Source organism: Scyliorhinus canicula, chromosome 21 (assembly GCF_902713615.1).
Source record: "Scyliorhinus canicula chromosome 21, sScyCan1.1, whole genome shotgun sequence".
Classification (NCBI taxonomy): domain Eukaryota; kingdom Metazoa; phylum Chordata; class Chondrichthyes; order Carcharhiniformes; family Scyliorhinidae; genus Scyliorhinus; species Scyliorhinus canicula.
The window spans coordinates 12174254-12188621 of NC_052166.1; the positions used below are offsets into that span (position 1 = coordinate 12174254).

General features: G+C 52.6%; 1 protein-coding gene across 1 annotated transcript in view; it reads left to right on the top strand.

The window, feature by feature from the left end:
- The window catches only part of ufc1 (ubiquitin-fold modifier conjugating enzyme 1), a 59840-nt gene extending 46575 nt beyond the window's left edge, over positions 1 to 13265 (top strand). The window contains exon 6 of the mRNA XM_038782221.1: positions 12485 to 13265. Coding sequence (XP_038638149.1) covers positions 12485 to 12568 — 84 coding nt within the window. The 3' untranslated portion in view covers positions 12569 to 13265. The remainder of the gene's footprint in view (positions 1 to 12484) is intronic.
- The last annotated feature ends 1103 nt before the right edge of the window (positions 13266 to 14368 follow it).

Here is a 14368-nt window from a genome sequence, read left to right on the forward strand (position 1 = left end):
AAGGTTAATCCCAGAGCTGAAGGGGTTGGATTACAAGGAGAGGTTGAGTAGACTGGGACTGTACTCGTTGGAATTTAGAAGGATGAGGGGGAGATCTTATCGAAACATTTAAAATTATGAAGGGAATAGATAGGATAAATGCAGGCAGGTTGTTTCCACTGGCGGGTGAAAGCAGAACTTGGGGGCATAGCCTCAAAATAAGGGGAAGTAGATTTAGGACTGAGTTTAGGAGGAACTTCTTCACCCAAAGGGTTGTGAATCTATGGAATTCCTTGCCCAGTGAAGCAGTTGAGGCTCCTTCATTACATGTTTTTAAGGTAAAGATAGGTAGTTTTTTGAAGAATAAAGGGATTAAGGGTTATGGTGTTCGGGCCGGAAAGTGGAGCTGAGTCCACAAAAGATCAGCCATGATCTCATTGAATGGCGGAGCAGGCTCTAGGGGCCAGATGGCCTACTCCTGCTCCTAGTTCTTATTATGTTCTAACCCTGAGTGCTGCCTACACTGCCCCCCCACACACTCGGAGCCAACACCACTACTGGATTAATGGAATAGTTGGCCGGCGTGAACGGCAAGAGGTGCCAGCAACAAAGCTCTCAAGCACATCCCCTGCCAACCAGTTTTCTATCCATCTCGATGCACTACCCCTAATATCATTCACTTTCATTTTGCACTCTAATTTCTCGTGGGAGACTTAAAAGCCTTCTGAAAGTCCCAACAAACCCTCATCAACGTTACTCGTTACATCCTCGAACAATTCCAATAAATTTGTCAAGGAGGATTTCCCCTTCATAAATCCATGCTGACTCTGTCAGATCCTGCCACTGCTTTCTAAGTGCTTTGCTATAAATGTTTTGATAATAGATTCTAGAATTTTCCCCACTGCTGATGTCAGGCTTACTGGTCTATAATTCCCTGTTTTCTCTCTACCTCTGTTTTTAAATAGTAGAGTTACATTAGCTACCTGCCAGGAACTGTTCCAGAGTCTATAGAATCCTGGAAGATGATTACCAATGCATCCACTATTTCTAGAACCACATCCTTAAGCACTCTTGAATGTAGATTATCAGGTCTTGGGAATTAACAACCTTCAATACCATCAATTTCCCCAACAACATTTCTTTACTAATATTGATCTCCTTCAGTTCCTCCCTATCAATAGACCTTGCGATCCCCAACATTTCTGGTATCTTATCTGTGTTCTCATTTGTGAAGGCAGAATCAATGGTTAGCATTGCTGCCTCACAGCGCCAGGGACCCTGGTTCAATTCCGGCTTGGCTGACTTTATGGAGTTTCCATTTTCTCCCCGTGTTTGCATTAGTCGCCTCCAGGTGCTCCGGTTTCCTCCCACAGTCCAAAGGTGTGCAGGTTAGGTGGATTGGCCATGCTGAAGTACCCCTTTGTGTCGGTTAGGTTAAAGGGTTATAGGAATAGGGTGGGGTACACAGTGGACTGAATGGCTGCCTTCTGCATGTAGGGATTCTATGGTTCTATTCTATGGTCTAGTTGCTCAGTCATTCCCTTGTCCCCTATTATACATTCCCCTGTTTCTGACTGTAAAGGACCGACATTGTCTTCACCAATATTTTAGTGTTTGTTGGGGACCGTGTAGAGCCAGCTTTATTCTGTATCTAACCCTGTGCTGTACCCTGTCCTTGGAGTGTTTGATGGGGACAGTGTAGATGGAGCTTTACTCTGTATCTAACCCTGTGCTGTACCCTGTCCTTGGAGTGTTTGATGGGGACAGTGTAGAGGGAGCTTTACTCTGTATCTAACCCTGTGCTGTACCCTGTCCTTGGAGTGTTTGATGGGGACAGTGTAGATGGAGTTTTGTTATCTATCTAACCCGGTGCTGTACCTTTCCTGGGAGTGTTTGATGGGGACAGTGTAGAGGGAGCTTTATTCTCTATCTAACCCTGTCCTGGGAGTGTTTAATGGGGACAATGTAGAGGGAGCTTTATTCTCTGTCTAACCCTGTGTTATCTGGCAATGTGAATGCTCTGCCTGCTGATAGCTGGGTGCCAAATAGCCAAAAGCACCTCCCGTTGTGGCAAACTATCTCAATCAAGCCGGTTGTGTGAGCTACAATGATGATGAAAGGCCATCCATTTATTCTTTTTCTTTAAATGTTTTAATTAAGGGGTTTGTCATATTATGCAGGGCAAAGATGAGCGTGAACATATACAGAAATAATATACATCGGTTGTCTATCGTTATTTACCTTTATGTTTTTGGAACCCACCTCTTCATTCACTTGAGGAAGGAGCTGTGCTCTGAAAGCTAGTGATTTGAAACAAACCTGTTGGACTTTAACCTGGTGATGTAAGACTTCTTACTGTCCTCACCCCAGTCCAACGCTGGCATCTCCACATCATGGTTATTTACCTTGGTTACAATGCTTAGTTTTATTTGGATCCCCTGCTTCCCTCTGCCCCCTATCCTCCTGATCCCCCCCCCACCCTTTCTAGGCATCTGGCATGCCCTCTCCCTCATTGGGTCTTTTAACCTGTTCCTGTTGGGGTGGCATGTACCTTTTTATGTGTTGAGCATGGTTGGCTCCATGCCTATTTATCCCCCCTTCCCCCCTCCTCTTCTCCACCGCCCCACTTTATTTCAATTTGTGCCCATTGTTTTACTGTGGCTCCCCCCTTCGTCCCTCTGGCTTATGAGCGATTGGATAAAAACAGGTCTTTGAACAATTGGGTGAATGGCTACGACGTTTTGTGGAGGCCCTTTTATGACCCCCGGATGGGGAATTTAATTTTCTCCATCTGGAGAAATGCCGATAGGTCGGACAGCCAGTCTGCAGCTTTAGGCGGTGCTGCTGACCGCCAGCCGAGCAGAATTCTCCAGCGGGCATCCGCCCTCCTTCCCATGAAGAGATCTGGCTGTTCTGATACCCCAAAGACTGCCGCTCTTCGGCATGGCTCCACCCTCATCCCCACCACTTTGGGCATTGCCTTGAAGAAGGCTGTCCAGTACCCGACTAGTCTGGGGCAAGACCAGAACATGTGGGCATGGTTGGCCAGGCCTCTTTGGCACCGTTCACATTTGTCCTCGACCTTCGGGAAAACCTGCTCATTCGGGTTCTGGATAAGTGAGCTCTGTGTACCACTTTCAGCTGCATTAGGCTTAGCCTTGCGCAAGTGGAGGTGGAGTTGATCATGTGCAGTGCTTCGTTCCAGAGTTCCCAACCTATTCCAAACCCAAGGTCTTCCTCCCACTTGCTCTCTTGTCTTGTCAGATGGTGTGTGTCCTTCCCAGTAGTTGCCAGTACAGGTCGCTGCAGTTCCATCTCCCTCAGATGTCCTCTTAACAGCGATAGTTATGCGTATGTCCTTGTTTCCCTGTGTAAGATGTTTTTTGACCTGCATGTATCTTAGCTCGTTCCCCCTTCTCTGTCAGTTCCTCTAATGTTGTCAGTCCCTAACTGTTGCCCCCACCCCCATCCTGTCTCCACCTTTTGAAGGTGACGTCCATTTTGGTTTGCTCGAACCTGTGGTTGTTGCCGATGTGGGCCTTAATGGAAATTTTGGTTAAACCAAAGTGCTGTCGTAGTTGGTTCCACGACCATAATGTGGCTGTCATGACTGGGCTCGTTGAGTGTTTGGTCAATGAGGATGGGAGCGCTGCCGTAGCCAGGGCCAGGAGGGAGGTCCCGTACGTGAGCCCTCCTCCATTCTCACCCATTCAGCTTCTGGTTCCTTTATCCACCCTTTTACCCCTTGCCGCTGTTGCTGCCCGATGGTAATATTGTAGTTTGGGAGGGCCCCCCATGCTTCTCGTTCACTACAGGACTTTTTGGGGGATCCTAGGATCCACCCCCACCCCCCCAACACTCAAATGCCATGATCAATTTTCCCACTGAGTTGAAAAAGGCCTTAGGGATGTAAAGACGGTCTGGATCTGAACGGAAGAGGAACCTGAGCAGTGCGTTCATCTCGGTCATCTGCACTCTCCCTGTCAGGGAGAGTGGGAGAGTTTCCCACTTCTGCGGGTCCTTTTTTTTTTAATATAATTTTTATTGGAATTTTTTACAGAAAATATAAAACATAACGACAAACAATGAAATGCAACAAAATAACCCATAATAACTGTGACACCCCCAGACCGTATCGGCGCATGTATCACATCCCCCCACCCCCCCCCCCCCCAACCCTAATGAACAACAAAAGAACTTTAAAAATATTAAAATTAAATAAACAAACATAGTCATTGTCGGCCCCCCCCCTTTTCCCTCCCCTTTTCCCCGGGTTGCTGCTGCTGCTGTCCCCGTACCCTATCGTTGAGCCAGAAAGTCGAGAAAAGGCTGCCACCGCCTAAAGAACCCCTGTACCGACCCTCTCAGGGCGAATTTGACCTTCTCTAGCTTAATGAAACCCGCCATGTCATTGATCCAGGTCTCCACGCTTGGGGGCCTCGCATCCTTCCATTGTAGCAAGATCCTTCGCCGGGCTGCTAGGGACGCAAAAGCCAGCACACCGGCCTCTTTCGCCTCCTGCACTCCCGGCTCCACCCCAACCCCAAAAATCGCGAGTCCCCATCCTGGCTTGACTCTGGATCCCACCACCCTCGACACCGTCCTCGCCACCCCCTTCCAGAACTCCTCCAGTGCCGGGCATGCCCAGAACATATGGGCATGGTTCGCTGGACTCCCCGAGCACCTGGCACACCTGTCCTCACCCCCAAAGAACCTACTCATCCTCGTCCCAGTCATGTGGGTCCGGTGCAGCACCTTGAATTGGATGAGCCTAAGCCGCGCACACGAGGAGGAAGAATTAACCCTCTCCAGGGCATCAGCCCATGTCCCGTCTTCGATCTGTTCCCCCAGTTCCCCCTCCCACTTCGTTTTCAGCTCCTCTACTGACGCCTCCTCCGCCTCCTGCATAACCTTGTAGATATCAGATATCTTCCCCTCTCCGACCCAGACCCCCGAAAGCACCCTGTCGCTCACCCCCCTCGCGGGAAGCGAAGGGAATCACTCCACCTGCCGCCTAGCAAATGCCTTTACCTGCAGATACCTGAACATGTTCCCCGGGGCGAGCCCAAATTTCTCCTCCAACTCCCCCAGGCTCGCAAACCTCCCATCAATAAACAGGTCCCTCAGCTGTCTGATGCCCGCTCTGTGCCAACCCTGAAATCCCCCATCAATGTTCCCCGGGACGAACCTATGGTTTCCCCTTAACGGAGCCTCCATCGAGCCCCCCACTTCTCCCCTATGTCGCCTCCACTGCCCCCAAATCTTGAGGGTAGCCGCCACCACCGGACTTGTGGTATACCTCGTAGGAGGGAACGGCCACGGCGCCGTTACCAGGGCCCCCAGGCTTGTATCGCCACAGGACGCCCTCTCCATCCGTTTCCATGCTGCCCCCTCCCCCTCCATTACCCACTTGCGCACCATCGACACATTGGCCGCCCAATAATACCCCGAGAGATTGGGTAACGCCAGCCCCCCACCATCTCTACCCCGCTCCAAGAAGACCCTCTTCACTCTCGGGGTCCCATGCGCCCAAACAAAGCTCATGATGCTGCTAGTCACCCTTCTAAAAAAGGCCCTAGGGATAAAGATGGGCAAACACTGAAAAAGGAACAAGAACCTCGGGAGAACCGTCATTTTGACGGACTGCACTCTACCCGCCAACGATAGCGGCACCATGTCCCACCTTTTAAATTCCTCTTCCATCTGCTCCACCAGCCTGGTAAAATTAAGCCTGCACCCCCAGGTATCTGAAACTCTTCACTGCCCTCTTAAGTGGGAGTCTCCCGATTCCCTCCTCCTGATCACCCGGGTGTACTACAAATACCTTACTCTTGCCTAAATTTAACTTATAGCCCGAGAAGCCCCCAAATTCCGCTAACAGCTCCATCACCCCCGGCATTCCCCCTTCTGGATCCGCCACATACAACAGCAGGTCGTCCGCATACAGCGATACACGATGTTCCTCCCCACCCCGCACCAGACCCCTCCATCTCCCTGACTCCCTCAACGCCATAGCCAAAGGTTCAATCGCCAGTGCAATCTGCCTGGTCCCACGGTAGAGCCTAAAGTACTCCGATCTCCTTCCATTGGTAACTACACTCGCCATCGGAGCCGCGTAGAGCAGCCTCACCCATTTGATGAATCCCTCCCCGAATCCGAACCGCTCCAGCACCTCCCACAGGTACCCCCACTCAACTCTATCAAATGCTTTCTCCGCATCCAGCGCCACCACTATCTCAGCCTCCCCCTCCACTGCCGGCATCATAATAACATTTAGTAGTCTCCGCACATTCGTGTTGAGCTGCCGTCCCTTGACAAATCCTGTCTGATCCTCATGTATCACCCCTGGCACACAGTCCTCTATCCTGGTGGCCAGGATCTTCGCCAGCAACTTAGCGTCAACATTGAGGAGCGAGATAGGCCTGTATGATCCACACTGCAAGGGGTCCTTATCCCGCTTCAGGATCAGAGAGATCAGTGCCCGCGACATCGTCGGGGGCAAAGCCCCCCCCCCTCCCATGCCTCATTGAAGGCTCGCAACAACAGGGGGCCCACCAGATCCGCATACTTTTTATAAAATTCCACCGGGAACCCGTCCGGCCCCGGCGCCTTACCTGACTAGCTCCTCCAACTCTATCGGCGCCCCCAGCCCCTCTACCAGCTCCTCTTGAACCCTTGGGAAGCATAGCCTGTTCATGAAGCTCTCCATCCCCCCTCTCCCCATCGGAGGTTCTGACCGGTACAGTTCCTCGTAGAAGTCCCTAAAGACCCCATTTACTTCTGTCCCCTTCTGCATTACATTCCCACCCCTATCCGTCACACCACCAATTTCCCTAGCCGCATCCCGCCTGCGGAGCTGATGCGCCAACATCCTGCTCGCCTTCTCCCCATACTCATATACCGCGCCCTGCGACCTCCTCCACTGTGTCTCTGCCTTTCTGGTGGTCAACAAGTCAAATTTGGCCTGCAAACTACGCCGTTCCCCCAGCAACCCCTCCTCCGGTGCCTCCGCGTATCTCCTGTCCACATCCAGGAGCTCCCTCACCAGTCTCTCCCTCTCCTTCCTCTCCCTCCTTTCCCTATGGGTCCGTATGGAGATCAGCTCCCCCCGGATCACTGCTTTCAGAGCCTCCCAGACCATCCCCACCCGGACCTCCCCCGTGTCGTTGGTATCAAGATACCCCTCAATACTTCCCCGGACCCTCCTACACACCTCCTCATCAGCCAGCAGCCCCACATCCAGGCGCCAGAGCGGGCGCTGGTCCCGCGCCTCCCCCATCTCCAGATCAACCCAGTGCGGAGCATGGTCTGAAATTGCTATGGCCGAATACTCTGCATCCTGCACCTTCGGGATCAATCCCCTGCTCAGGATGAAAAAATCTATTCGGGAATAGACCCTATGGATATGGGAGAAAAAGGAATACTCCCGCGCTCTCGGCCTCCCAAACCTCCAGGGATCCACCCCTCCCATCTGGTCCATAAACCCCCTCAGTACTTTGGCCGCCGCCGGTCTCCTACCCGTCCTTGAACTGGACCGGTCCAGTGGGGGATCCAGCACTGTGTTAAAGTCTCCCCCCATGATCAGGCCCCCTGCCTCTAGGTCCGGAATGCGGCCCAACAAGCGCCTCATGAAGCCGGCATCATCCCAATTCGGGGCATATACATTAACCAGCACCACCTTCTCTCCCTGCAGCCTACCCTTCACCATAATATATCTGCCCTCCTTGTCCGACACCACCTCAGCCGCCTCGAACGCCACCCTCTTCCCCACCAGAATCGCCACCCCCCGGTTCTTCGCGTCCAATCCTGAGTGAAAAACCTGCCCCACCCACCCCTTCCTCAGACGAACCTGGTCCGCCACCTTCAAGTGGGTCTCCTGGAGCATAGCCACGTCCGCCTTCAGCCCCTTCAGATGAGAAATTACCCTAGTTCTCTTAACCGGCCCATTCAGCCCCCTCACGTTCCAGGTAATCAGACGGATCAGAGGGCAACCTGCCCCTCTCCCCCGCCGGCTAGCCATAGCTTATCGACTGCTCGTCCCAGGCCAGCTCGCCCCGCCTGACCCGTTCCCCATGGCGATAACGCCTCTCCTCTACCCCCCCCGGCCCATGCCAGCTCCTTCCTGGCCATTCCAGCAGCAACCCGGTATCCCCCCCCACCCCCCCAGGCTAGGACCCCTCCTAGCCGCGACGCACCCTCCATGGTACTTCCGTGAGTCAGCTGACTTCTGCTGACCCGGCTGCTCCTGCCAAAACCCATCTCCTCCCGGCATGGGGTCATCCCCCTCTTGCCACACCTCCTTGGCCCCGCTTCAGCGCGGGAAAGAAAACCAGTAGAGGCCACGCCCCCACCTCCAGCTCCGCCCCCCCTGCCCCGCAGCGCGGACAACCAGAGGAAAGCCCGCGCTTTCACACTGCCACACCCCACCCTTCTGACGCAGCTCCTCAAAATCCAGTTTCACCCCAACCCCCAGCCCCGTACCGAAGAGAACATATAAAGCACATGCCCCCAATGTTCCCCACTTACCCCACACCCATACCCAACAGACAAACCCACCCGGAAACAGAGCAAAAAGAAAACCAGCATAAAAAAAACACGTGTCAAAATTGAAGAACAGCAACAGCAAAAACAGCAACGGCCATAGCGTGTCCCCAGACCCTAGTTCGAGTCCAGCTTCTCCGCCTGTACAAAGGCCCACGCCTCCTCCGGGGACTCGAAGTAGTGGTGCCGGTCCTTATATGTCACCCACAGACGCGCAGGCTGCAGCATTCCAAATCTGACCTGCTTGGCATGCAGCACCGCCTTCGTCCGGTTGAACCCGGCCCGCCGCTTTGCCACCTCCGCACTCCAGTCCTGGTAGATTCGCACTATCGAATTCTCCCACTTGCTGCTCCTCTCTTTCTTGGCCCAGCGCAGCACACACTCCCGGTCACTAAACCGATGGAACCGCACCAGCACCGCCCGCGGGGGTTCATTTGCCTTAGGCCTCCTGGCCAGCACTCTGTGAGCTCCCTCCAGCTCCAGGGGCAAATGGAAGGACCCCGCTCCCATCAACGAGCTCAACATCGTGGTCACGTACGACGGGAGATCCGACCCTTCCAGCCCCTCCGCCAGGCCCAGGATCCTCAAATTCTTTCGCCTCGTGCGAACGTCCAGCTCCTCCAAGCGGTCTTGCCACTTTTTGTGAAGTGCCTCGTGCAACTCCACTTTCCCCGCGAGGACCACGGCCTCCTCCTCCCTCTCAGCGGCCTGCTGCTGCAATTCCCGAATAGACGCCTCCTGGGCCGCCTGGGTCCCAAGCAGCTTGTTGGTAGTCGCATTCAGGGAGTCCAGCAACTCAGCCTTCAGCTCCGCAAAACAGCGCAGAAGAGAGGCCTGCTGCTCCTGCGCCCACTTCCACCAGTCCTTGGGTGTTCCGCCGGCCACCATTTTGTCCTGCTTCCTCCGCTTTTCTTGGGGAGCTGCTGCAGCTTTTTCCTTTGCCCCACTCCGGGTGAGCACCATAAATTATGGGGAATGCGCCTCTAGACACCTTCCCCCACCGGGATTCGTTGCGACAGCACTGTTTGAGGCCCTCAAATCGGCCCAAAAGTCCTTAAGTAGCGGGAGCTGCGGTGCCGCACCTACAAAGCCGATTTTCTGACCGCTCCACTCCTAGTTCAGGCCATCCACCGGTGGAGAATCTGAGAAGGAGTGTTCCCCCACGGGGAAAAGCCCAAACAGCACCGCTGCGAGCCCTTAAAAGAGCCCCAAAGTCCGAAAATAGTGGGAGCCACTGAACGTGCGGCTTAGCTCCGCATCACCGCTACCGGAAGTCCGTCTCCGCTTCTTTAATGGCCTTGGTGAGATCTTTTCACAGTTCTTCCCTCTGCTGCTGGAATTCAGCTTTCATAAAGGCCCTCAGGTCAGCTTGAGACCTATAAGCTGGCCCTTCCCCCGCTAGCATGCTTGCTTTTGTTTGTTGCTGTTCAGACAAATCCTGCACTGTTTCTAAGGGTCTGATAACCAAGAAACATCCTATTCCTGGGGGGAAATACTCCTTGAACCTTCCCCCACGCCTTTTCATCGAAATTCCAACCCGTGCTGCCCAAAAAAGAGCTCTTTTCTGCAATCTCAGGCAGGAGCTGCCTCTGTGTGCACACTCACTCCATAATGCACACCCGGAAGTCCTGCGGGTCCTTTTTAACGTCTTCCACCAGACTGGTCAGGTTCCACTTGTGGATCCCTGTCCAGTCAAGGCCAATTTGGATCCCCAGGTAGCAGAATTTGTGTCAGGCCCGTTTGAGTGGCAGCCCCTCCAGCTCTGTCCCTCCCCCTGCGGGTTCACCAGGAAAATCTCACTTTTGCTCAGGTTGAGTTTGCAGCCCGAGAAAGTTCCAAACTCTTTCAAGAGGGCCATGATTCCCTCCATGCTGCTTTGCAGGTCCAAGATGTAGAGGAGCTGGTCATCCAGCAGGTCATCTATGGCCTGTGATATTTTCTTGCCGAAAGCCTTATCGGCCAGGAGGGCGGTGTTCCATGTGAGGCGTTGGGCACACCCGTCTCCAATGTGGAGCGTGGTTGGAGATTATAATTGCTGAATATTCCGCTCTTATTATCTCTGGAAGCACTGATTTCCCCCACTACAAAGAAGTCGATCCGTGTGTATACGTTGTGTACCTTGGAGAAGAAGGAAAATTCCTTCTCCCCTGGCTGGGTGAACTGCCATGGGTTCACTAGTTCCATCTGCTCAATGAATATGCTGAATTATTTCGCCATGTTAGAGGTCTTCTCCGTTTCGGGGTTCGACCTGGGTCCTGTACACAGTTGAAGTCATTGCTCCCTTTCCTGTTGCTCCCCCTCCACCCATGTGTGTGCCCCCCCCCCCCCCCCCCCCGTTACTTCCCCTAGCTGTCCTCCGTTAGTGATGCGTATCCTTGCGGGAAATGCACTTCGGCCCCCCTCCTGCTCGTGCTTCCTGGTGTTAACTTTCCCGCTAGTGTGGTGGTACCCCTCCCGGGGTTGGCTATTTATGTACCCTTCGCCCGCTATCTTCCCCTCCTGCCGTTCTCCTCATAAGACATAAAGGACATAAGAACTAGGAGTAGGAGTAGGCCATATGGCCCCTCGAGCCTGCTCCACCCTTCAATGAGATAATGGCTAATCTTTATCCTTTCCTGCGTTCTGTTGCCCTCACCCCCTTCCCTCCTACGCTGTCGCTCCCGTCCTCAGAAGCAAGGCCACGCAGTCCTACGCAAAGTGTCTTTCGAGGTGGTCATATAAATAAAGTTTCCTCAGCACTGACCCTGCTGCTGTTTTTCCAGCCCGTTCTTCAGGACAAATTTGCCCACATCCGCAGGGGCCGTGAAGAACTGTTCCTTGCTCTGAAATGTGACCCAGAGTTTGGCCAGGTACAGCATCTCAAATTTTATCTTGGTTTTGTACAGGGTTGCCTCTGTTGAACTCTGCCCAATGCTAGGCCAGATCAGGCTAAATGTCTGAGGAGATTCTCATCCACTGACCTTCCCAGATGCAGTTTGTTGTCTGTCTTGCCCAGCACAGGATTCTTTCACTGTCTTGGTTCTGGTGCATTTTGGCGATTATCGCCCTCGGCTGCTCTCCAGCCTTGGGTCTTAGGCAGAGCGACCGATGAGCTCTGTCTACTTCTGCCGGTTTGGGGAAGCTATCCCTTCCCACCAGATTGCCCAGCATCTGGGCCACATTGTCCGTGGGGTCCCTGCCTTTGATCGCTTCCGGGCGGCCCACTATCCGTAAGTTCCACCACCGTGACTGGTTCTTCTGATCCTCTATCTTCTCTTCGGACTCCCCTGCATTGCGATCAACCTCGCAATTTCCTTCCCCAGGGCGGCGATCCAGTCGCTCTGGTCTGTTGAGGTTTTTCTAATTCTTTGATGGTGTTCCCCTGGGCCTCCAATCGCCTCTCTGCCTTGTCCAGGGCCACCTGCATGGTCGCCACGATTGCCACCCTGACCGCAGCCTGGATATCAGTCTTTGTCTCCTAGCTCTCTTAGACCCTTGGAGAGAAACATCCTCGATCCACCCTCTGGTGAGGAAGGTGATGTGCGGTGAGCCAGTCCTTCTCGTTCTGGCATGGCCAGCGCTTTGTGCGTCAGCTAGCTCTGCAACTTGCTTCTCTTGGCTGCTCCATTTCTCGTCTGTTTACGGCCTCTGGAGTTGCTGTTGTTCATATTGTTGTTAATATGGGGATACTTTCCTGTTTCAGCAGGCCATTTTGAGGAAAAGAGCCTATTTTCAGAGAACGTGAGCCACCTGATGTGCTCCTACTCAGAATATCCCCATCACTGGAATTCCGCTATCCATTTATTCTGAAATTGGACCCAGTTCCCCTTCTCGGTAAATCATGTGCCTGCTTGTGGGCTGGCTGTCCAGGTTTGAAGCTGCATGCCATTACAGTCAGGCCAGGTTTGTTCAGGCTGTGGGGAGAGTAGGATAGGTTCTGGCTGTTAGGGTTGTACTTACAATTGTTTCTTTGTTTCCCTCACAGTTAGGACCATGGCTCGCTGTGGAGATCCCAGAGCTGATCAGTAAAGGCCACATCCAACACAAGCAAGGACAGGACAAGAGCTAGAAGCAGAGTGGGAGCAACGAGCAGTGAAGACCCCATGGCTGCTAGGGCAACTGTGCTGGTGAATGGACTGTGGAGGGTGTGCAGTCCGCCAGAAAATCATTGCACGCTTGTTCCCGCTGGACCTCTGCTCACTTCCTTTAGCTCGGTTTAAACCATTCCCAAATTCCAAACAAAGTCTTTATTCCTATCGCCTAACCTCCTGCTGCCATCACCTTCCTCTGTATCCTCTGTGCCCCTCCCCTGGAGCAGGCTTCGTTGGGGTTTCCACTTCCAGGCACACCAGCAAGAAGCAATGTTTTGTGTTCTGCTGCTCGTGATTGGAATGTGCCTCTTCCCCTATCCCTTTGTCTGCAGCTTCCCGAGTCATTGTGTGAAGCTGAGATTCCAGGGCGGTGAAGGGGTATGACCACTGGGGAAGGCAGCCTCTCTCCATTGTCACTGGGACTTGCACAGAGGACTTGGGAAACGTCTCTCACAGCAGGGGAAGTGGGGGAGAGAGGGAACCAGAGCTTGTTGACTCCCCTCATCTTCCAGAACAAGATTGACTGGTGGACAGACATTGTGGGTGTTTAATGCCAAGCTCGAGACGGGTGCAAAGCAGGGAGAGTGGGCAAAGAGCAGAAGATATTTAAACAATTCCCTCATGTCACAAATTATAATAAAAATGCAGAATATTTTCTTTGGCATTTGAAAATGACATTTTGAAGTGAGAGGCTGAGTGTTAATCCAAGCAAGCTGATCGAGTCAAAACCAACACAGCTTTTCCTCACTGTCAGGTTGTATTGAAATTGTTCAGCCATAACACCCAGTGTCATATCTCTTCCCAGTTTTATAATCTCTGAGATAATTCAAATAATTATGAAATCAAACTATTAACAGAAATAGCAAGGCACAATGGGTGGTAATGGCCTTGGGTGGGCACACATTGTCCCCTTCAAACAATTCAAGGACAGGGACAGCATGAGGTTACATAAAGGGGAAAGCTCCCATCAAAAACTCCCAGGACAGATACAACATGGGTTAGATATAGAGTAAAGCTCCCTCTTTACTGTCTCCATCAAACACTCCCAGGACAGGTACAGCACGGGGTGTAAAACTTCTTTTACACATGACAGACTGGTTTCGGATGCCACTGATAACTGTGGGTGCCTCTCCTGCAGATGTTGAAACCACAACCAGGAAGTGTCGCGCTAGGACAGCTTTGCAAGAGAAAGAGAGAAAGACCTGCTGTTTATTTTTGATCGGTGAGCTTGCCCTTATGCCACATGAGTTACCCTGGCTGCTACCCACGACCATGTGAGTCTCTCTCTTGTAGGCAGTAAAATACAACCCAGAAGTGCCACAATGGGACAGCTTCACAAGAGGGAGAGGGACCACTGTTTATTGCTAACCAGTAGACCCCCTTGAATTAACGTTTTTGAAGTGCTTGGACCCTTTACGGTTCTGTACCCCGGAATTATGTTCTGGCTTTTTAGTGACTCACCAGTATGGAAGATGAGAGAGAGAGAGAGACTCAAAGAAAAGAACAAAGAAAATTACAGCACAGGAACAGGCCCTTCGGCCGTCCCAGCCTGCACCGATCCAGATTCTTTATCTAAACCTGTTGCCTATTTTCCAAGGATTTACTTCCCTCTGTTCCCCGCCCGTATATATCTGTCCAGATGCATCTTAAATGATGCTATCGTGCCCGCCTCTCCCATGTCCGCTGGCAAAGCGATCCAGTCACGCACCACCCTCTGCGTAAAAAACTTTCCACGCGCATCTCCCTTAAATTTTCCCCCTCACCTTGAAATCGTGACC